The sequence below is a fragment of the Sceloporus occidentalis genome, unplaced genomic scaffold (genome assembly GCF_023333645.1).
Source record: "Sceloporus occidentalis isolate IW3139 unplaced genomic scaffold, rSceOcc1.0.p SCAF_5, whole genome shotgun sequence".
In the NCBI taxonomy this organism is placed as follows: Eukaryota; Metazoa; Chordata; class Lepidosauria; order Squamata; family Phrynosomatidae; genus Sceloporus; species Sceloporus occidentalis.
The window spans coordinates 26408775-26432530 of record NW_028316985.1 but is presented as its reverse complement, the minus strand read 5'-3'; the positions used below and the strand labels follow the sequence as shown (position 1 = coordinate 26432530).

General features: G+C 39.6%; 2 protein-coding genes across 3 annotated transcripts in view; one reads left to right on the top strand and one right to left on the bottom strand.

The window, feature by feature from the left end:
• The window catches only part of LOC149311799 (protein mono-ADP-ribosyltransferase PARP12-like), a 31768-nt gene extending 19446 nt beyond the window's left edge, over positions 1-12322 (top strand). The window contains exons 7-12 of one of the 2 annotated variants that reach the window (XM_089527935.1): positions 1856-1976; positions 3969-4071; positions 4873-4954; positions 5945-6075; positions 8768-8919; positions 10602-12322. In XM_089527935.1, coding sequence (XP_089384061.1) covers positions 1856-1976; positions 3969-4071; positions 4873-4954; positions 5945-6075; positions 8768-8919; positions 10602-10861 — 849 coding nt within the window. In that variant the 3' untranslated portion in view covers positions 10862-12322. The remainder of the gene's footprint in view (positions 1-1855; positions 1977-3968; positions 4072-4872; positions 4955-5944; positions 6076-8767; positions 8920-10601) is intronic. The other variant, XM_089527936.1, reaches the window with a different exon arrangement.
• The window catches only part of TBXAS1 (thromboxane A synthase 1), a 353042-nt gene continuing 341551 nt past the window's right edge, over positions 12266-23756 (bottom strand). The window contains exons 10-13 of the mRNA XM_089527937.1: positions 16966-17054; positions 15378-15515; positions 14114-14276; positions 12266-13531 (exon numbers count right to left, since the gene is read on the bottom strand). Of these exons, the coding sequence (XP_089384063.1) occupies positions 13457-13531; positions 14114-14276; positions 15378-15515; positions 16966-17054 (465 nt within the window). The 3' untranslated portion in view covers positions 12266-13456. The remainder of the gene's footprint in view (positions 13532-14113; positions 14277-15377; positions 15516-16965; positions 17055-23756) is intronic.

Here is a 23756-nt window from a genome sequence, read left to right as displayed (position 1 = left end):
TCATGGAAGCTAAGCAGGGTCAGCCCTAGTTAGTAAATTCATCTCTCCACATTTGTGGATTTGACTTTTGCAAATTTGATTATTTGCGGATTTTATTAATATGTTCTTTGTAGGAATATCTAGGTCCTCCAGCACAACTCTATGGTCAACTTTAACCAAAAGTTGCACTGAAGGTTAGTGTATGGCAGATGTTGACCACAGAGTTGTACTGGAGGACCTAAAGATTCCTAGAGGGATGTTCTCTTGGGTAAAAACATAGTGCTTTTGTTATTTGCAGTTTTTCCACATTCACGGGGCGCCTAACCCCAGTGAATTTGGAGGGATGAGTGTACTTAGATGGGATATTGCAAAAAAAAAAAAAAAAAAAAAAAAAAAAACCACAAAAAAACAAACAAACAAACAAACAAACAAAAAAACCACCAGGTGCTACAGGCTATATTTCACAGGAAGGAACTGGCAAAGCAACCTCAATATTCCTTGCCTAAGAAGACCCTGTGAAGTTCATGGGGTAGTCATAAATTGAGAGGCAATTTGAAGATGTGCACATGTATACCAAACACATACATGTACACAGACACACACAGACACACAATTGTGAATTTCATGATTTGGTGAGGCCCTCAACATTTCCCAAGTTCCAGTCCAACACTGTAACCACTAAAGAATTTAATTTATCAAGTACTTGATTCTCACATTTTGTAGGGCTTTAAAGATGGACACTAACATTTGAAATTGCTAGAAACAGACCAGTAGCTTAATGAAACTGTCTTCAGGTTAGTAGAATGTGCTATTAGGACTGATCCTAAAGTGTAGGTACAGTACATAATAGGTTTTTTACTATCATGGACACAACCCAGAATCTTCCACCTGGGACAGTCTTTTAAGTTTTTTCATTGTAGGGCCATCTCTGTGGTCAGAAAGGTTAAAAGTCAATATCTGTCTGTCCGGGTTGGTATGCTGAAACTGATTCTAAAAAGGAAATTTTTTTTTTAAAGCATGAAAACCAATTTTAAAAATCAGTTATTGTAAAATTCTATTATTGATTTAAAGAGAAGCTTACATCTAAATCAAACACATTAGCATCAACACCTACAATCTCCTCCGACTGAAGTATAAACATTATCAAACCGTGGACTGAAGCCTGCTTTTCTGAACATTACCCCCACAAATCTTATTAAATACAATAAGTCATACATTGTATTTATTAATGGGGTATTGTTGTTAGATTTGGAGACTAAAAAAATGTCACAGATACTGGAATCTAGAACCTGATGTCCTGTATCTCACAGGGATTAACCATGGAGCCTGTTTGGATTTTTGTGTAGTCCTGTTTTCAAGGCCGGATTAAGTTGGCCACGGTACTGGATCAATTTCTAAAATAGGGCCTTCTTTGTGTACATGTGTGACCTATACTAGGAATGGGGACAGAAGCTAAATAAAATGCATTAAATAAATCATGAATTAAATGCAAAGGATTTGTATTTGCATCGATAACAGCAGAAACATTTTCAGGTATAAACCCATGTTCAACTCTGTGCTTTAATGAAACTTAAAACTCTGATTCCATGTGTTTTTATTTACTTTCTCAAATAACACATAAATCCTTTTTTTAGTCCTGACTAGAGTAAAGCCATTGAATCAGTTGGTTTTACAATAGATACAGTGAGTACTGTAGTTGGGATAAATCAATAGACTTCCAGACATCAAATTTTGATGCTAAGAGAAGCTTCGGGGGATTCACTGTAATCAGTGAATATTTCTTTTTTACCATCCCACCTGTAGACCTGTTAAAAATATGATACTTTCTCTGGTAAAGTTTGATGCACCAGTGTTCCTTGTGGCTCTGTGATTGTAGGATGCTGACCATGCTGCTGCTACAGTGTCCAGCTATGACTTGGAGAAAGCCTATCAGTCCGAAGCATCACCAACACTCAAGTTCACAGCTGGAAGACATGAGTATGTGATTGACTTCAAAGGTATGTTCTTGATATGCTTAAATCAAATGAGGTGGGTTGGAATAGTGCTGGATATAAGCTCATATCGCAGCCAGACCATTCAGTAACTCTCAGAGCTAGGAAGTAGTGAGTTTCCAGAAATGGGACATTTCCTGAAATTATGTACTTTTGTATTCAGTAAGAGCAGAAAGGTGTGCCTTCTTGTTGGAACGGGGGCCAAAATGTTCCTTTCTTCCCACAACAAGTAATGTTCCTCATTGTTATTGAATGGGAAGGAGAAATTTTTCTACTTATCTTCTTTACTGAAGAGAGAGAATCCTTGCAGACAAGTTTTAAGACTGCTCTGAGCAACACAAGACTCGGCCTCCTGCAATGTTGCTTAAAGGAAGCTGCTTTACCAAAAGGGCAGCTTGTTCTGTGGATCAGTGCCTCTCATCTGCTGTCTAGTTTCCTCCTGAGAAGGAAAGAAGGGATTGGTAAAGGGCTTTCTTTTAAGCAGGTCTATGACATCTGGTGAATGGCTCCCACCTCCCTGTCATGCGTCAGGGAAGTGGAGGACCCAGTGTCCCCAGTCCCTGCCCTGCGAGGCTGGATTTCCAAGCCTCGTAAGGCAGGGAGGTGGAGGATGCAGCGTCCCAGTCCCTGCCCTGTGAGGCAGGATTTCCAAGCCACACAAGGCAGGGAGGTGGAGGACCCAGCGTCCCCAGTCCCTGCCCTGCAAGGCTGGGAAGTCAAGCCTCGGAGGGGTTGGGAGTCTGCCTCCAAGTCCTCCTGAATTCAGAAGGCATGGAGCGATCGCCCTTTTGGACCTACCCTCCAGCTCCACCCCAAAAGTCCCACGCCAGGAAGCCCTGTCAGCACCAGGTGTCACCCAGGCTGGGAAAACCACTGATAACAAGTAATGCAGTGATCATAGATTCATAGAGTTGGAAGAGACCACAAGGGCCATCCAGTCCAACCCCCTGCTCAATGAACCATTGCTCTCAAGGAGTAATCTAATACAAAGATGATCGAGAAGTAGAGTTCCAGAGTTTGGTCACTCTGACCTAGTGCTGTCTAGTCAATCTAGCAACAGATCTCCATTGTTTGAAGGAGAAGTCATTCCTAAAACCAAGCAACAGATCAGACAATAGTATTGACCACACGCACAGAATACTAACTAATCTCCACTACTGTATAACATGTGCATGTAGCAGTCACTGAATATGTCAAGCATTGTACATGTCTGTAAATATAAATGCATAAATGCCATGACTTGTCTACGTTCAAAAGTAAAATCGTAGTTACACAGTATTATACAGAGTAGCATACAGAAAAAGTGCCAGTGTGATGTGGTGGTTTGAGCAATAGGTTAGAACACTGGGAGACCAGAATTTTTTGATTACTCGCTCAGCCATGGAATCTCATTGGCTGATCTTGGGTAAGTAAGTCACACTCTTAGCCTCAGAGGAGGGCGAAAGCAATCCCCTCTGAACAAATCTTGCCAAGAAAACCCTGTGATAGGGTCAGGAGAGCACTTCAGTTTACAAGCCAAATTAGCTGTGCAGTCAGCCCTCTGTATCCACAGGTTCTTTATCTGTGATTCAACTTACCATGGCTTGAAAATGTTCAGAAGAAAAAAATCCAAAAAGCAAACCTTGCTGTTTGCCATTTATATAAGGGGTGCTATTTTACTAACCCATTGTATATAATGGAACTTGAGCATTCACACATTTTGATATTCATGGGGGTTCCTGGGACTAAACCCCAGCAGATACCAGGGGTCCACTGTAATTGGATTCAGCTCTCATTTTGTCTGATGTTCACCCACACCTTCGTGGGTAACATCAGCTATGGATGGAGTTTACTCGACACATGAGTTGGTCTAATTTAGAGGGAAGGAAGTGGTCTCTAAAAATTCATCTCTGCTTCACATCTTGGTTTTCAAGCCACTATTACTCAAATAAGAGATATTGCTGGCAAATATGAAGGCAGTGTTTTAGATGTAAGCAATATTCTTGGGTTTTTTTCCAGCTATGAAACAGAAAAATGTGCGCTATCACACAGAACGAAGTATTCGTAGGCGGCCCAAATTCATGTCTCTAAAAGAAGTAGAACAGAAGAAGAAGAAAACTGGGTTTGTTGTTTGTGTGTGTGTGTAAAATGGGAGGGAATTGTCTGGTTCTCCAAATGATGTTCAACTAGCTCCCAGTATTCCTCACGATTGGCTATACAGACTAGGACTGAGGGGAATTGCTGTCCACTAATAACTGTGGGGTCACTACTAATTTTATGTTACAAAACAATATAAAATACAATTAAAACATAGTTTAAAAAAAGATGAGTGCAGTCCCAATTAAAGCCAAAGGCCTGCTGACAGAAAGAGAGGAATGAAGGGGCCAACTGAATCTTACACAGAAGGGAATTTCACAATCTGGGAGCAGTCACCTAGAAGGCTATCTTATATATATGCCATAAGCAGCCCCTGTCAGCAGTCTGGCCCAAAGCATTCTGAAATCAATGAAATTTCTTAACAGTTTCCAAAGGCAGTCCCAGATAGACTACATAACATTCAGAATGTAATCAAGGCATGTGTTACAGTAGCCAGATCTGGCATCTCAAGGAACTGGCACAGATGGCCCACTAGTTCTAACTGCGACTGCACTCCTGGCAACTGCTGGAACCTGGGCATTCAGGATCACATCAGAGTTCAGGAGTGTGCCCAAGATATTTAAGCATATAATTAATATTACACATCTTGAGCTGGGCACAGTGCTTCCTTATATGTGCATAAAACTAAAGATTTGGCTCCTGTTTAGTTTATTGGTATTCTACAACAATATTCATTTTGGTTATTGATTAGTTGCTGTAAGATTCATCGTTAATCATATTTATAAAAGTGGAGGTTTATTAATTATGATTTTCTTTACTTGCTAAGTGGAACTGAGCAGTTGAAAGGAAGCACAACAATAATTCCAGCACACTGGGACCAGTCGGCTTTACCAGAATTGGGATATTCGGTATGATTCTCTGACATACTTACTTATGTATGGTCAGGTCCCTTTGTGTGTGTGAGTGTTCCAATTTTTGTCCAGAATGACTGTACCCAATATGAAAGGTTGGATTGTACCAATTCACGCAAATATTAATATTCTTACCTTAGCATACTTAGATTTTGAACTACAGAATGGGTCAGGTGTTCATCATTCTTTAATTCAATTGCAGAATTTTATTCTAGGAACACCCCCCTTCTGGGAAGGTGAGATGAGTTTATTTCCATCATTGCTTTTCCTTCAGAATTACGTCGCATGTGGCTCACATAAAGTATTTTGGACAGAGTGGTCCAAACCAAAATAAAATGTCAGAGTCCACTGAAAGGCAACACATAGATATACTGCAGTGACACTGGTGATACAGTTACCCCATTCAGAGTAGAGAAACATTTTTCCTCAAAGAATTGCAAATGATAAAAGATCAGACCTTTTATCTAATCCTCTCATTTATTAGTGCCAGTTCAGTATTGGTACTGTATATGTTGGCCTTGATATATATATATATATATATATATATATATATATATATATATATATATATTTTAAAAAAGGGGGTGGTGGTATTCTGTTGCTTAGTCACAATGAGAGTAGAACCATTTATTCAAATGTTGAATTGTAAATCAACACGTAGATAAATCCCATTGATTAATTGGTCTGCTCCAGTTGAAACTTACAGGATTTAGGCCAAGGTATTAAGGAGAAAATGATTCAATCATGTATTTTCTTCATTTTAGAAAATGGTTTTGAAAGTTGGGTTTATGATGCAAAACACACTAAGTATGGTAACATTTCAGTCTCTTTATCACTGTGGCCAGTAGTTATCTAGGGAAGCCCTCTGACCTGTTTTGATTGCTAAAAGCATAAATTATTACCTTATTTAAAAGACCTTTTTAGTTCTCAAACCACTCCAGCTTTAATTTTAGAGATGTATTTTTATACCCTCCCTTTCCCCCCCAGCTGATCACCCTACTCCCATCTTCCAGTGAGTATAAAAAGATTCAGGTTAATTTTCAGCGCACAATGCCCAAAGCAACAGTAATTCAGATCAAAAGAATCCAGAACCGGTCTCTCTGGGAAGTATATCAATGGTAAGTGCAAAACTGTTCCTATGTTTACATGAGTCTGGATTGTCCCTGAAATCCAGATGGCCTATTGCTTAGCAGATATCTTTTTGAACTAGTTTGCAGTCTTATTGCTGAATTTACTCATCTTTTGAGTATATTTTCAGAAAAAGGTGATATAAAGGTATAAGGGCCAATGAAGACAAGATGTTAAGAGATTCAAAACCATTTCTTTCACATTAATTACGAGGTTTAAATAGATCAGATTTTCTACCTATCATTCTTCCCCAGATTTGTTCTTTCTCCATAGAGGAATACATGTGATTTGTGGCTGTCCGAAATTCCTTTTAAATTTATTATCTCATTTGGCAGTCAATAGGATGATTTTCTTTAATAATTTGATTTGCTGTTGGCATGTAAGTGTTCAGGTGGTTGATTTTGCACATAATGTAAAGTCTGAAGTAGTCCAGCATAGCTTTTGAAATCTCCTCCACTGTTTTTTCACCACTGGAATGTTTGCATATGTATATTTTCCTGTACCAAAGTTTCAGGTGTGGAATGTGCTGTTTTTATTTTCATTTCTTCAAGAATAGTTCAGACAGCAAAATAAGGCAAGGGTTTAGAGAAGTAAAACTGAAGGTAGTACAGTGGGCTTTTGGTATCCACGGGGGATCCATTCTGGATCCCCCCACAGATGCCAAAATCCACAGATGCTCAAGTCCTATTGACCTCAATAATGGCACAGCTGCATGACCGCGCCACCATTAGGGACAATGGCACTTTGCTCCCCAGCCGTGCAGAGCCTACCAGACCTTCCTCTCCTCTTCCTCCCCCAAGTCCTCGTCCTCTTCCTGTGGCCCAGTGGGCATGGCAAGGCCTGAAGGGCAAGAGTCGTAGTGGCGGAGCCTCAGTAGGTCCGGAGCTGAAAAGGACTGCAAGGTCATCCAGCCGGTCCCCAGAACCTCCTCTTGGGGAAGTGGCATCCGGAGCACTGCCCTAGGACCTTTCTTCCTCCCAGGTCTTCCACCCGTTAGGCCTGGACAAGCCCCTCCAGTTCCATCTTTCCCTTAGTCCACAGGGCTCCCTCCTACCGCGGCACTTGACCGATGGGGCAGTTGGAGGGGCTTGTCCAGGCCTGACGTGGTTGGCGGGAACCTTGGGGCAGGAAGGCCTGTGAAGAAGGAAGGTCCGAGGACAGTGCTCCAGAGTGCCACTTCTCAGGAGGAGGTTCTGGGGACCGGCTGGATGACCTTGCAGTCGCTTTCGACTCTGAACCTCCTGAGACTCCGCTGTTCCGATTTCTGCCCCTCCAGGCCTTGCCATGTCCAACCAGGCTACAGGAAGAGGACAAGGAGTTTGAGAGGGAGAGGAAGATGAGGCAGGCTTTGGGTGCATGGGGAGGAACCGGGCCCCAGAGCATCCCCTCTGAGAAACAGCATTCTGGAGCACCACCCATGAATAGCAGGTGCTGTAGGCTATATTTCAGAGGAAGGAACTAGCAAAACCACCGTATTCCTTGTCTCAGAAAATCCTGTGAAATTAATGGAAATTATATGTTGACAGGTGACTCAAGGGCACACACACACACACACACACACACACACACACAGAGAGAGAGAGAGAGAGAGAGAGAGAGAGAGAGAGCCATGTCAGAATAGATAGAGTTCCTTTTCAAATGATTGCTGAATCAAAATATGTCTCATGTAAGACTAGAGGGAATAAAATGATCTTCAGTAACTAATGCAGGTTTGTTTACAGATTATGTTTCAGCTATAATGGCTTCCAAAGTGGTTTGCTGTAGACATGGAAAGACTATTAAATAATAATTGAAAAATGGTAGAAGAATTCGGGACTGATGAGAATGTTTGCAGTTGTGGACGTAGTCTGCACAAAATTTCCGCAATGTTTTTTTTAAATGAAAACAATATGGAAACAGCATATTATGTGCAGAAAATAGTATTTCTGTTTTCTGTACAAAAACAGAAAAATAATAATAAAATTCTGTTAATTTTTTGCAAAAAATATTTCCATCTTTCTCGCAGCAGGAAGAATTGCTACAAATACTCGTTGCTTTCTTTGAGAATGAAATGAGTGAAGTATTATATCCCTAGTTTTCAATACAAATTATTTTCATGTATTAAAATATACATAAGCCAATTTTCACAGTTGGCATCTAAGTAGTGTACAAAAGAACCAAGAAAATTAAAATAAATTCAAGACAGCAAGTCAAATAATAGATCTGTGTTTAAAATTTAAAACGGTCCACATTAGAAAGCTGAAACAGGCAAAAGGTATAAAATAGTTTATTAGAACATAACTAATAGCAGTCAGAGTATAACTAATAAGTACAGCAATTGGAATATAACAAAAGAGTAAGCAAAACATGAAAAACCTAAATATGACTCAATCTTACATCTTAAGGCAAGGAGTAGAAAGATTCCCCCCCCCCCCCCCCACTCTAAGAAAATAAAGATATCGGCTGTGCTTGCATAACCTCTAGTGGGAAGGAGTTCCAAAGAGTAGGGACCACCACAGAAAAAAAAGGCATTCTTCTAATTTAGTTCAGTATGACATGCATAATTGATGGTGTCCTGAGTTTCGTTTCAGAAAGAAATTTTAAGGCTGAGGACAAGAACAGTTCATATAAGAGGAAGGGTTGATTGATCTGCGATTTGTTTTTGCTTTAGGAAATACTTGACAGACATATTTTTGTTTATAGGCAAAAGGAGCAAATGAAGAAGGCAAATGAGGGAAAGACTGTGGATGAAAGGCAGTTGTTTCACGGGACCAACAAGAGCCATGTTGATGCCATCTGCCAGCAGAACTTTGACTGGAGGATCTGTGGTGTTCATGGTACAGCCTATGGCAAAGGTAATTCTTTTACTTTTTGTTAGGTAGCCTAATGTAACTGGATACGTCTCCCTGTGGCATTGATATAACAAAGACTGCATGTCTTTGTGCACTTGCTTGGGAATCTGAACTCCCAAGTATGCATTGTGCTTGTAAGATTCTTAATATTTAAGAATGATTGAAAAATTATCAAAGACTTGATTTGTCCTCCCCCTGGCAAATGATTGTCAAGACCTGAAGCTTGATAGATATACATGTTTTTGTATTTTCTTTTCAGCACATTAAATGTGTGATCCTGTATTGTCTAACAGGTCTCCATAGGTTTGCTTCTAAAGTAGTGTAGGGCCTTAATATCCTAAGGCATCTTATCTAATCGTGGAAAATAAGAACAGTCAGTCCTGGTTCATACTTGGATGGGAGACTGCCAATGAATACCAGGTGCTGTAGGTTATGTTTCAGAGGAAGGAACTGGCAAAACCACCTCTGAGTATTCCTTGCCTAAGAAAAGCCTATGAAATTCATGGGATCACCATATATCAATAAGTGACTTGAAGATCTACACAGTGGATGGATAGATGCTGTAGGAGACCTTATAAGCACCTTTGTGCAGTTGGCCCATTGTATCCACAGATCCAACTATCCATAGCTTGAAAATATTTTAAAAATCATATACATTCCAAAAAGCAAAGCTTGATTTTGCCAAGAGACACCATTTTACTATGCCTTTGTATTTAATGGGACTTGAGCATCTATGAATTTTGGTATCCACAAGGGGTCCTGGAACCAAACCTAGGCTAATACCAAGGGCCCACTGTATTCACTTAATAATTTGGTTCCTTTCCCATGATTTATTAATTGCAATTTTATTTACTGAATTCTTTAATACCTCATTTATTATTATGCCATTGCTTTAGTCTTCTGAACAAATCTTGCAAAGAAAAGCCAACAATAGGTTCGCCTTAGAGTTGCCATAAGTCAGAAACAACTTGAAGGCTCACAACAGCAACAACAACTTCATAGTACTCAAATTGTTTCCAGCTTCTGTTGTTGATGATGATTATTTAAAGCAGTACATTCATTGTTTTCATTGTTTTGTAAAAATATGTTTGCAACTAGGCAAAATTAATAACAAGAGGCCTGCCAATGTTGACCCACTCCCACCTTAAAAACAGTTCCAGGATGTTTGTTCTATTTATTTGAGCTACATGTTGTGGAAGTCTAAATAAATTATCCAGAATTTCATAGTAAGAAAGGTATTTTTTCTTTACATAAAAATATGAGATTTAAAAGAAAGGTTTTATTAAATTAAATGTGTGTGTTTAAATTGTTTTTTAAAAAAGTGTGATTGATAATTTAATTCCATTTTAAAGCTGACCTTTTGTATTTGTGTGTAAGCCACCTTGAGTCCTGGTTTTAGGGGGAAACTGTGATAATAATGAAGAATAAGAAATTATGCATGAGATTGAAAATTGTAGCCTTGGAGGTAGGACAGAGGATGTTAAAAGAGAGTGCTAGAAATTTTGATAATTAGATGTTTTGGTTCTGTAGACTGATTATAATGTCATTGTTACAAAGTTTTTTCTTTTGTTTTCTTTTGTTTCTGCTAGCAATCTCTGTTGTGTGTTTTTGCTGATGTGGAATATGGTACACTAATTTGAATTACAGTAAGTAGCCTTACACCTTTTCTTCTGTGTCACTTCCAGGAAGTTACTTTGCACGGGATGCTTCATATTCTGATAACTACAGCAGAAGTGATTCTACCATCAAGACAATGTTTTTGGCCAGAGTTTTGGTGGGAGACTTTACCTATGGCTTGTCTTCTTATCTCCGGCCACCTACCAAAGAGAACCAGAACACTCTTTTCTACAACAGTTGTGTGAATGATCCCTTGAATCCATCCATCTTTGTCATTTTTGAGAAACACCAGATTTATCCTGAATATGTGATAGAATACAGACCGTAGATCAATTTTAGCAATGGAGCACACACGGTTGCTCCTCTCTCTCTCTCTGCCTCATAACCTACATTCTGAAAGACTAGATGAAAAAGTGTCTTTTTTATGTTAGGGCTGCAGCAGTTCATGGGTTGCTTTTAAAAATATATATTTTGATTTATTAGTACCCCGTTGAATTGGGCAGCATGTATATGTGTACTGGTGGTTTTAAAAATACTCTTTTAAATTCAAGAATTTAACAAATCTGTGGATGATAAGTGCCTTCTTAGAAGAAGACTGAATCTTTTGTTGCAGGAGTAGATGACCCCCCCCTTTTTTTTGAGATGGTATCTCCTGTCATAATATTCATGTATCATCTTAAAACCTACACAAACCCTGTTTTCTTCATGTTTGTTTTATTCAGAAGCAGGTTTAATTGATTGTAGGAGTATTGTTGAACATCTTATATGTTGCCTTTAAAAAGCCACTGAACACATTACATGAATTCCAAATGGCCTTATGCAATGAGACTCATTGAAAAGGTGGCACAAGGGAACACTCTTTCTGATAATCTCTAGCATGCTTTTAAAAATGTATTTTCTTGAAGTAGATCATAATATTTTAGAATTTAAATTTCATTCATGTGAACCAGACATTTCCAGTATTTTTGAGCTGGCTTGCTGTAAATTTTTTCTCCAGAAGTTGCTCCCATTTTCTAAAAACAAAACAAAAAACCCTTCAGGCTTATAAGGTCAAAGTGCAGTATGATGCTACATGTTGCTTGATGACCACATTTGCACCTTGAAGCCTGGAATGAGCAGTCCATCGGGGGCCAAAGTTAATATCATTCCTAAGAGAGATCACAGTGTGACTGAATCAGTAACTTCGGGGTTCTAGGGGATAACTGCTATTTTCCTTTAGGCAGACAGCTGCCTCTGGTGATTCTTTTATGGTTTTCCTTCCATTATTTTACTTTTGACTGCTGCTCCTTCTTCTCTGACCCACTGAGGTGTACTCAGTTCATTTCTTGATCCTGGGTTTTCCCCTGTGCCTTCAGTTGTTTTATTAACAGGGTGCATTTTAAAATTCTGGATTTACGAGAGTCAAACTCATGCTGGAAATGTTTAAAACTCTCAGTATCTGTGTACATGTGCCCTGTCATCAAAAGTGTGTTGCTCTGAATATCCCGGATATTGCTGCACACTTACAGTTTGGTGGGTATATAGCTGGCTCCCTAGGTGACTTTGTGGAGCACAACTGGTAAGGCTTTTAAAAAATGTTTATCTTTTAATGCAGTGGGTTCTGTATTGGCGGGGTCCTGTACTGACTTTTCTGTGAACTCTGCAACTGAAGTTCTGTCTAGCTGTTGCTGTAAAAAGCCTTTTAGAATTGTCATGTTCAAGTGGATACTTTCTTGGTGTCACCTAGTTGATCTTTTTCTTATAATGTATCTGGCTTGCCCAGTAAGTGCAAATTAAAGGATAGACTTTACAAAGATTTCTGTGTATTTTAAGATAGTTGAGTATTTGTGTCCTCTAGCTGACTGTCAGTGAAAAGTATTCATTTATTGTCATCAAATGCCTGGACTGTAAATATCAAATCAGGAGTGTTATTAAGAGTGGAGGCTGGGATTTTCAGTAATTTTTAATGTGTTTAAGCCAACAGAAAATGTCAAACTCAGCTAAGTACAAAAAGTGAGGCATCATGCAGTACATACCTTGGAAACTTGGCCCAATTTGGACAATCAGTTGAGGTTTCATATGCCAAGGTTTATGAATCTGGGGGTAATAATTGAAATTGGGAGGGATGCAGCTACACTGTGGCAATAATGAAGTTTGACACCACTTCAAATACTGTAGTTGTGCCCTATGGAATCCTGGGTATTATAGCTTTTCAAGGTCAAGTCTTCTGTGCTAGTGCCTTACAAAACTACAAATTCTATAGGATGGAGCCATGGAAGTTAAAGTGGTGTCAAATTGTGTTATTTATACAGTATAGATGCACCGTGGGTGTTCTCCTTGGCCTTCCTCTTCCCTTGTGGTGTGTCAAATTTAACCATCTTGTCTTCCATTGAGACAGAGTGGTTTGTTACTTTCTGAATTGGGAAGCTGTTAGCTAACAAACCAGACTTGCATACCCAATGATGAGCAATTTAATGGTTTGAACTGGCTCCTCAGTGCCAGGATTTGGAACCAGACACACAGGCTTCTTGCCCATGTGCATCATCACATTTGCTCTGTTTATCACAATGAGCCCCCTTCCCATGAACTAGCTAGATTTTGTCAAACTGGGACACTGGAAGACCAGGCTTCAGATCCATGCTCAGCCATGGAAACCGGCTGGGTGACCTTGGGTCATAGCCTCAGAAGAAGGTATGGGCAAACTTATTTTGAACTAATTCTGCCAAGAAAAGCCTGTGATAGGTTTGCCTTAAGGTCACCATAAGTCAGAAATGACTTGTAGGCACATGACAACAACAAAATTCCAGTATGCCTGGGTTATAAGTTTGGTTACTTCTAGAAAAGGAAAAGAAAGCCTGTTGTACATTTTACCCCCAGCACAGATCAAAATACTGCACAGCAAGCTGGTTTTTTTGGAAAGCAGATTGAGTGTTGATTTTCCTCTTTATCGAGAAACCATCTTGATGTAGATGCCATTCAGAGGTCCTAATGTGCCTTGAGATTTCAGCGGCAAAGGAATCTGAGTAGAGGGTACAGAAATGGAATACAATGTAAGTAGAGGGTAGAGAAATAGAAATAAATAATAACCTTAGGAGGTATGTGTTGCTAACAGTAATTCAAGAGATGCAAATGTACTACCTGACGTTTCCCATCTCTGGGTTTGTAGAAGTTTTGAGAAGGTCAGAACAGTGGTTATACAATAAAGAAGGTATCCTGGGTTCTTTGCAGTATCACAAGAAGTTCTGAATTAGAAGCTGGATTAGGGTTAGGGTTATTTGGAAGTGGTGTGACAAGGTTTTATTGGATGTGTTATAAGGTCTATACTAAGTAAATCTGAGATCATGATTGCACATCATCTTACATGAATGCATGATCTAAGTCATTCTTGCCTAACCCACTACTAAGCAGGTGTTTTGGATTTCAACTTCCATGATCCTTTACCACAGGCCATATTAGCTACTTACACAGATCTGAGAGCTACACAAATCTATCAATGACAAACTTTAAAAAGAACAGGTCCTACTTTCAGGGGACTATCTTTAAATCATTCATCTCCATGCCAGCCCTGTAAACCAGTAAAGAAAATAGCAAAAGTACAAACCAGGGTTTCTGGGCATGTTTGGAACTTGAACTTCTGCAGAATTCTTAGAAGTGTTATCTTTATTTCCATCAAAGCCAGCTTCAGGCCAATGCAGCTGCGAGGTCCAGCTCCAAAGGGGAGATAAGAGAAGGGATGGCGCTTCTGCTTAGCTTCAGTTGTAAACCTGTGAGGTAAGAAGATTAAAAAGCAGCTTGAAAAATGGTCTTTTCTTCTGACAAATGTTTGGGTCAGCTACTTCAAAGATTGTAGAGTGTACAGTACACTGTACCCAGTGGCAAAACTGCATACCATATAGCCACTCCTAGTTTCAACAGTAAATAAGAGGAGCAGTGGAACATCTAAAATGAGAAAACTATTACTGCATGGAAACTAAAAAAAAAAAAAAAAACCAGCCAAAAAAATTGACTCTTTATTTATGGGTGGAGGCATGATAACTAGTATATGAGCTAAGATCCAAGCAGCATCCAGAAAGGAATTTCTATGTCGTGCAGAAGTACAAGAAGAGTGGCTCTCCAGATTATGGTCACTGCATCCACAGCTGTGTCACAGTAATAACATGTAGACTATAAGTCAATGGAAATAATGGTATAAAAAAACCCAAAACACATGAAGAGAATGCACAAGGGGGTGGATAACCTGGTAAACTTCAGATGTTTTGGACCGAGATTCTGTGACTTGGCAGATTCTCAAGCATCACTACTCTATTTCTGTTTTCAGTTCAGGAGGCGGAAGGATGCTACCCCTTCTCCAGCTGCACAACAATAGGTAAATGCTGCCTTGGTGCATCCTTGAGGACAATCTGTGTGTATATGCACTATCTGACTGCTGTTGTGCAGGTGGGGAAAAGGCACTGGACAAGGAAGTGCAGGATGCCTCATTATATGCCAATCATGCAGGTTATTTTTGCTACTGTAATGCCCAGGTACATTAGCATAAGTCACCAAGGTTTCTATAGAGTGCAAATCCCATAAGATATAATTAGCATGGTTTAACAGCTGGGGATTATTACTGCTATTATCCAAAACATCAAAAGACAACCAGGTTGCTTACACTTGCTCAACTGAAGATGGCTGGAGCCTACTGAATACAACAGAATACAGTAATTTTGATTTCACAGAAGATTTGTGTATGTGTGTGGGGAGGTGGGTGGGGAATCAGAGTCCACCAGAAAACTTTCTGACTTTCCATTTTCTTTCCATCTTTGTCAACCACATGGAGAAAGAATATTTGGGTCTTGGCAAAAGGAAAGCAGCAGCCTGCTTACCTCTCAGGGATAAATTTCTGAGGTTTTGGCCAGATTTCTGGATTGTAATGAAGATGACCAACAGCAATTTCTACTATAGCACCAGCAGGTATATGTTGTTTCAGCACAAAGCAGTCTTTGGCTGCTTCCCGGGTAAACCTATGAGTGGAAAGATTGTGCATTTTAAAAGGCAAAGACAAAAGCATGGACAAGAGCATGTAAAGAAGTTTTCTACCTGTGTGTATAGCAAAAGGAGAGAATCATCTTGGCCAAACTTTCAACGGTTAAAGGCTTTGCCAGTTGTGTCTCAGCCTTCAGTGTTCCGTCACCAATGAGGAACACACTTCCTGTGATTCCCCCCCCCCCCCCCAGCCATATTTACCTTTTAGTATCTCAGTAAAGCTGCCCCTCTTCCTAAAGCCTTTGGCTTCAGATAATGCAATCCCTGACTTCTATTCTTAGTTACTGCTTGCTGCCATTTTGTTAATAATTTTTAGGTTGCTTTGTGTTCCTGTTTCAAAAGTTTGTTTCTGCATTTAGTGTTTTAAAATCAAATCTTATCAACCAAGGAGAGTTACTGACAAAAAACATAGCAGTAATTAAAAATAAAGACTGAATTCCTGCATCAGACACAACTCTGTTTCTCTCGATCTAGTCTCTGAAACCCACCTTAATATCCATCCCCCTCCTGACAGTAAGCAGCAGTGTGACTAGTAGAAACAGGGACCCACATGGTGTGGATCATAAATGTGAATAGGGAAAAGTTACGAGGCCATAACATAAGCCTAGCTTACAATATTGTAACTGTCTTAACCAGTTGACAGTCACAATCATATGATGCTTATTTCAGTAAAAACTTGTAACCCTCATATTACAGTTCAGTAGGGTCAATAGTGCTGCCAGGACTTGTTTGTAAGGAAGGAGTTGTACACTAGCCATCTAGCCATGTTTAAATATTTGAAAGAATGTCATCTTGAAGAAGAAACAAGCTCATTTTCTTCTGCTTCAGAGACTAGTACACAAAGCAATAATAATGTTTATTTATAATGCCCTATTCACCAAAGGGTGGAACATCAGACATATTATCAAGAGAAAACAATAAAATGGCTTTAAACCAGGAAAAGAGATTCCCATAAACATTAAGAAGAACTTCCTGGTTGTAAGAGTTATTTGGCAGTGGAAGTGTGGTAGAGTCTCCCTTTTATCAGAGGGAGGATGTCCATCTGTTGGAAGTGCTGTGAGTGTGCATTCCTGTATGGCAGGGGTTTGACTGGATGGCCCTTGTAGTCTCTTCCAACTCTATGATTTTATGATCTCCTTTTCATTACTCAGTGTCTTTTCATATCTGCTGCTACTGCATCAATTTCTCCAACTATGAGCAATGCCTTGCATTGGAGGGGTCAGGGAGGTGAAATATTACTTTATTGTATTATTTGATTTCTGCCTTGGGGAATCCTTCTGGATGAAAACCCATTAAAGAAATCAATAACAACAATGGCCATCCAGTCACTCTGCCAGACTGAGAGAACAGCCATATTCATAGTCATGGTGTCTATAGAGTGTAAAAGAGAAAAGAAAATCTATCTTTGAAGCAGAGATTTTTACTAACCTGAATGCAGGTGGGTACATACGGAGAGTCTCTGCTATCACCATATCCAAATATGGGAGTTCATGTATGCTTTGGTAATCAGGAAAATCCTAGGGTGAGAGAAGACAAACAAATTGTATTTAATAAGTTCCAAGATACTGTAGGTGGGTAGGTTGGTAGCTAAGATGGGTATATTGCCTCTCTTAATCTGTCAGGATCCTCAAGGATGTGATGAACCCTCATAAAAGGATGAAGTACTTGTGGAAAAGCAAGCAAAAAACAAACAACAAATAGTAGCAGCTACAGAAATAAATAGCAATGCCTTAACCAAAAAGGTTTCTCAGCACAGCACATATATTTTACTCCCTGCTTTTAGACTTACAAACTAAAAATAAAAAACCCACAAGATACAAAGGATGGAATTTAGGAGAAGAGGAAAAAATGTGGTAAGGCAGTTGAATGGAATGGAACTGAGAGTACTCAGGTTTGTATTCTATTCTCTGTAAGGTGGCACATTCTTTCCTACCCTGTTGCCCATTATGTTTCTTCTCTTCTATTGTTTGTTCTCTACTTTAGCTTTTTGATCACTGGTCCTTCTCCTATATCCTGGGGGCAAGAAATGATGAAGGGGATTAAAAAAATACTTTAAGGTTCATTAATGGAGACTGAATTCAGCAGTTTATTTTATGGTAGTAAACTGGCTTGGAAGCCCAGGGTTCTAACCTGAACAAGAAAATAAACCAGATTTATATAGAATTCTTATAAAAACATGCAGAGGTAGTAATTTAGCAATAAACATTGATAGAATACATACAAATTTGCCAATAAAGATCAAACTCTATTTTCATGTACTATTGTAGAGTATCTCAACACGTTTTGAAACATGGCTCAGGATGTTTTATACATGTTTATCTTAACTTGAAATCACTTTATTGTTACTAATTGCTTTCAAGCTAATTTTGACTCGTGGCAACCCTGTAGATGAGACATCTCCAGGACACTCTGTCCTCCACTGCTCTGCTTAGTTCCTGCCTATGACCTCCTTAATAGAATCCATCTATCATGCAGTCTTCTTCTCTTTCTGCTTCCCTCCACCTTTCCTAGCATCATTGCCAATGATCACGCCTTCTCATGATGTGACCAAAGTACAATAGCCTCAATCTAATCATTTTAGCTTTCAGGGAGATTTCCAGCTTGATTTGCTCTAGGACCCATTTTGGCAATCCACAGTATTCCCAGCACTCTTCTCCAGCACCCCATTTCAAATGAATTGATTTTCTTCTTATTCATTTTCTCAATTGCCCAGCTCTCGCATCCATACAATGGCATGTATGATTGTAACTTAGTTGTATCTCTTTGTTCTTTAGTATCTTTTCTAGTTTTTCTTTAACTATTTCTATTCCCTTATTGTCTAGGTTTATTTTATGTAGATCCACCATGGTCATTATTTTTGTTTTCTTTATGTTCAGTAGCAAGTCTACCTTTGCACTTTCTTCCTTGACTGTCCTTAGTAGTTGCTCTAAATCTTTTGTGTTTTCTGCTAGTTGTGTTGTACCATCTGCATATTTTAGAACGTTGATATTCCTTCTTCCCATTTTCACTCCTTCTTCTGTGTCCAAGTAAAATTTTATGCATATAAGTTGAACAGATAGGGTGAAAAGATACAGAGAATTGCCTGATCCCTTTGCCAATTGGGAATCATTCTGTTTCTCCGTGTTCTGTTCTAAGAGTGCTCTTTTTGTCCTAGGTACAGATTCCTTATCAGGAATATCAGAGGGCCTGGGATGACCATGACATTAAGGGTGTCCCATAGCCTCTCATGATCTATGCAATCAAAGGCTTTGCTACAGTCCATAAAACACATGCTGATGTTCTTTTGGACTTGCTTGGTGCACTCCATTAACCATCATATGGTTGCAATGTGGTCTCTAGTGCCTCTTCCGTTCCTGAACCCAGCTCAAACCTCTGGTGTTTCTCTCTCCAAGTATGATTGAAGTCTATATTGCAGAATTTTGAATCCAATTTTGCTTGCATTTGAAATTAGTGCTATGCCCTAAAGTTGCTGCAGTCTTTTGTGGCTCCTTTTTTATGGGTGTATATTGACCATTTCCAATGGTCAATGTTTTGTTTTCCATACCTGTTGACATAAGAAATCACTAGGAACATATAATATTTTCTATGTCTAAACAAACTTGTTCTACCTTATGATCACTTTCTGATTTCCCCCCTTCAGTGCTTCCTTAGCAGCTCTTCTGGTGGTAGTTGTAGGATGGAAGAGCACCACTGAGAACTGGACAATGACAACCTATCATGTTGTGTCTCCTACCATCCCCTCAGGGCCCTCATAATTATTTGAAATGATCAGAGTCTGTGTTGTTATAACATGCCTTCATGTTGGTGATAACTTTTGGCAATTCTAAGGTTTTCTTGGCAAATTTTACTCAAAGGAGGTCTGCCACTGTTTTCCTCTTAAGGGTGAGAGAGTATGATTTGCCCAAAAGCATCTAGAGGGCTTCTATGGTCTCCCAGACTCCTAGTCCAACATTCAAACCACAACACCACACTTGGCATCTGAACAGGGAGGTAATCAGTTAAGTTCACCCAAAAGAAAATTTACAAATGCCAGGGTACTGACACCAAAATGGCCTGATGTGTGTAAACCCCTTTCCCCCTCATACACACATTATACACACATTATACCACAGATTGTAGCAAGACTTGGCACAGGGCCATCTCTGAGCACTGAAGTGTGTTTAGAAAACAAACACTTCATTAAGTATATGTCCCTTGTTGTGTAAAGGAGAGCATGTTGGATTTGTACAGAAGAGACCTGTGATTTCAATTCTTTCTCCTCCATGAGGCTCACTAGGTGACTGGGTCATCACTACATCTGTCTAACCTTCCTCATGAAACTGTTATGTGGCTACAATAAGGATTATCCCCTCACCATCACAACACATCCTGGTCCTGAATTAACTGTAGGAAAACCAGGCAATAAATGCAATAAATAAAGAAAATGGCTGGCATCGTGTTATGGATCTGTAACTATAAAACTATGTATTACTGTATATGCACTGCCATCATGACCATAAATGACACCCCCCCCGCCAGAGCTACCTTAACAGCCAGCAGCCACACTGAGTGATGGAAGTCTGTTCAGCAGAATGACGTCTCCAGCTCCCTCCTGTCAGTGAGCAAGATTATGACCATCAGAAGCATAATTCCTGTTACAATTCTTCCTCAGATCCTTGCTTGTTTGCAGAAGGGGGCTGGAAATGTCATTTTGTTGCACTTTCATTGCCAGCAGAGTAGACCTCCATTGGGTTTGGGACTGGGCTGGAGTTATACATCCATTAACTAAGTAGGTGATGTGGGATCTTGGCTTACATTTCCAAGATGACTAATTGGGTAAAAGTGATTTTTGTGAATTCCTCCTGTCCCTCCTTAACCCCATGCCCCACATCCTGCACTAGAATTAACTGGGAGATTTTCTTGAACAGTAGGGCAGGTCATTCTAGGGGCTGCTGAGGGAGGGAGGGAAAGAGAAATTTCTGAAGTATGTCTCCTTCCTGTTTTCTCTTAATGGAAGTGTTCTGAGCAAAGGTCTACTCAATAAATGCATCCATGGGCAGAAAGGAAGCTCTGTTGTTTTGCTGAGTAGAATATGTGTATTGTATATAACATTTCAATTTTCTCCTCAGGCAGTAAAATGTCTTAGGTATTCCCTGATCAGAGTTCCTGTGAAATGATACTCTAAAATTAGCAAAGAATGTGGATGGCATATTTCCACCCACTCCCATCCTCAAGGACTCCATTTTGTTTTCCTATGGCAGTTTATACTGGTTTACTCCTGACTGCTGTTTTCCACTAGAGAAGGCCCAAAGTTATAAGATAAGCATGATTTCCTTCAGCCTTTTGAATTCTGAGCACCAATGGTTGCTCAGTCTTACCATGTGAGGGCAGCAAAACTGCATGTAAGAACCCGGTGAATAAAGCAGGGGCCTTTGTAAATTTAGACAGGGCTATTCTAGAAAAATTCACATGGAATAAACAGATAAGCCCAACATTCTATAAAGATTTGGGAAGGCTGTGGCTTAAACGCAGGAGCCAGACTGTCCTTTCTTCACTTTTTCCTTTGGCATTCTTGTGTCTACTATTGATCCTTTAGCACATATTTTTTTCCTGGACAAAAAGGAGCAGAGTAGAAATGGTACCTTATTCAAAGAGGAGAGAAAGAGACTGCAGAAAAGACATTGACTTATGTGGCACTCCTTATCTTTTTTTTTTTTCTGCCACTAGGATCAAGAATAGGTAACAGGGAATACAGGGACTCTAGCTGGAATCCTCTGGCTGAAATTTGTGTTGTTGTTAACTGCCTTTGTGTCGATCTCGAGTCTCGACCCATGACGACCCTATGGATGAGACATCTCCAGGCCCCCCCTGTCCTCTACTGCTCTTCCCAGCTCCTGCAAACTCATATTTGTGGTCTCTTTTAATAAAGTCCATCCATTTAGCATGTGGTCTTCCTCTCTTTCTACCTCCCTCCACCTTTCCTAATATTATTGTCTTTTCCAACAATTCATGCCTTCTCATGATGTCCAAAGTATGACAGTCTTAGTCATGGCATCTAGGGATACTTCTGGCTTTATCTGTTCTAGGACCCTCATCTTTGCACACTAGCCATTGTAATGTTGCATTCATGGTTCTCAGTTTATTCCTGTCTCCTTTTTGTTTTATTTCTCTTCTTTCCTTTATTGTTTGTCTCGTTTTATCTGTTACCCATGGTTTCTTCACTTTCCTTTTGTCTGTTGGAAGTGTCTTTATGCATTCTTCTTTTATTATATCCCTGGCTTCAGAACAAAGCTCTTCCAATTCAAGATTTATTATTCTTAGTACTGCAAATCTGTTCCTTATATTGTCAATGAATTTTGTGTAAATGATGTTTAAATTGTATTTTGTTATGGTGACTGGTTTTGTTTTCTTCTTGAGTTTTACTTTTATTTTTGAAATGACTAGTTCATGATCTGTGCCACAATCAGTACCTGGTCTAGTCTTGACCACCAGTATGGGGCTTTGCCATCTTTTACTTCCAATTATGTAATCTATTTGATTTTTGTATTAGCCATCTGGTGATGTCTATGTGTATAACCTTTTCTCTGGTGGTATGAAAAATGTGTTTGTAATGAATAGGTTGTTGGCTTCACAAAAATCTATCACACGCTCACCTGCTTCATTCCTTTTGCCTAGTCCAAATCTGCCTACTGTTTTTGATTATTTTTTATTTCCATCTTGTGTGTTCCAGTCTCCAATGATCAGTTTGACACCCTATGTTGATGTGTTGTCAATTTCTTCCTGTATGCCTTTGTAAAATCTATCAATTTCTTCTTGTTCTGCCACAGTGGTTGGTGCATATACTTGAATTATGGTGATATTCATAGGTTTCCCATGGAGCCTTATTGAGATGATTCAGTCTGGTTTTGTATTGTATCTTCTGACTGCTTTTGCAACATCTTTTCTTAGTATGAAAGCTACCCTGTTTCTTCTTGTCTTTCCAGTCCTTGAGTAGAACACTGTGTGGTTGTCTGATTCAAAATGGCCCATTCCTTTCCATTTTAACTGAAATTACATTAGAGTAATCAGGGATTCTAGGGGGCCAAATACCCTAAAGGCACCAGATCCTGTCTGATCTTTAAAGGTTAACAGTGTCTGCCCGAGTTAGTACTCAAATGGAACACTACCAATGAATACCAGGTGTTGTGGGCTATATTTCAGAAGAAAGAACTGGCAAAACCACTTCTGAGTAGTCTTTGCCTAAAAAACAACAACAACCCTATGAAATCCATGGGGTCAGTATAAGTTGACAGGCAACCTGAAGACATATATATGCACAACCAGGGATTCTTACAATGCAAGTACTTTTTCAGATGCTGTGTAAGGAAGTAACTAGTACTAGGTATCTAATACTGTACCAGCTTGTGCAATGCTTTCCACCACTAGCTCCCCCCTCAATTCCCAGTCCCAAACGGCCATTGATAGGCTTCATTGGGAGTGTGTGCAGAAACATCTCTCCCCGAGACATCACCTGACTTCTTCAAGAGGCACCCACTCCCACCCCTTATGGAAAACTGCAGTCAGATAACCAAATAATTTTTTTAACCATAAATAAAAGTCAAAGTGCTTGGGTCTAAAAGTTGCCCTCTCAGCCTTCCTGAGGTTCCAAAAGAATGGTTCCTTGTCCTTTGGACATTTAGGGCCCTGCAGATGTGTGCTGGCAGAAATTGACAGTCCTCCAACATCAAACAGGGTTCTCAGTCTCTAAGGGTTGCAGGCTACTATCAGCAATGATTTCTGAGCATGATTTGCATCAGATATTGAAGCAATGACAGAGGACGCTATTCTCTTGTACACCTTTCCTCTACTCTCTACTCTCTGCTCTCTACCTCTACTCTCCTTTCCACATTTATCTTGAGAGGGTGTACACTAGTTATTCGTGAACATGGTACCACTTGTGCATCCTCTAGTCTCACGTCCTTTAACTTTTAGAAATTACATTTGCAATCCTACCCTTCTCTAAAAGAGTGCTGACTGGTATAGACTTTTTCCCATCTCCATTCATGTTTTCCTTACAAGAGCTGTGATGGTGAGGAAAGGTCACTGCTATAGTCATCCTGTAAGCTTAAAGGCAGAGATATCTCCAATGTCATTAGGACAATGAATCTGCTCTAGATTTCAGTTAAATGACCTATCTAAGGTATTGAACATTTTGGCAATACGCATCAGCACCCTAGCTGAAGCCTCCTTAATGTTTGGTC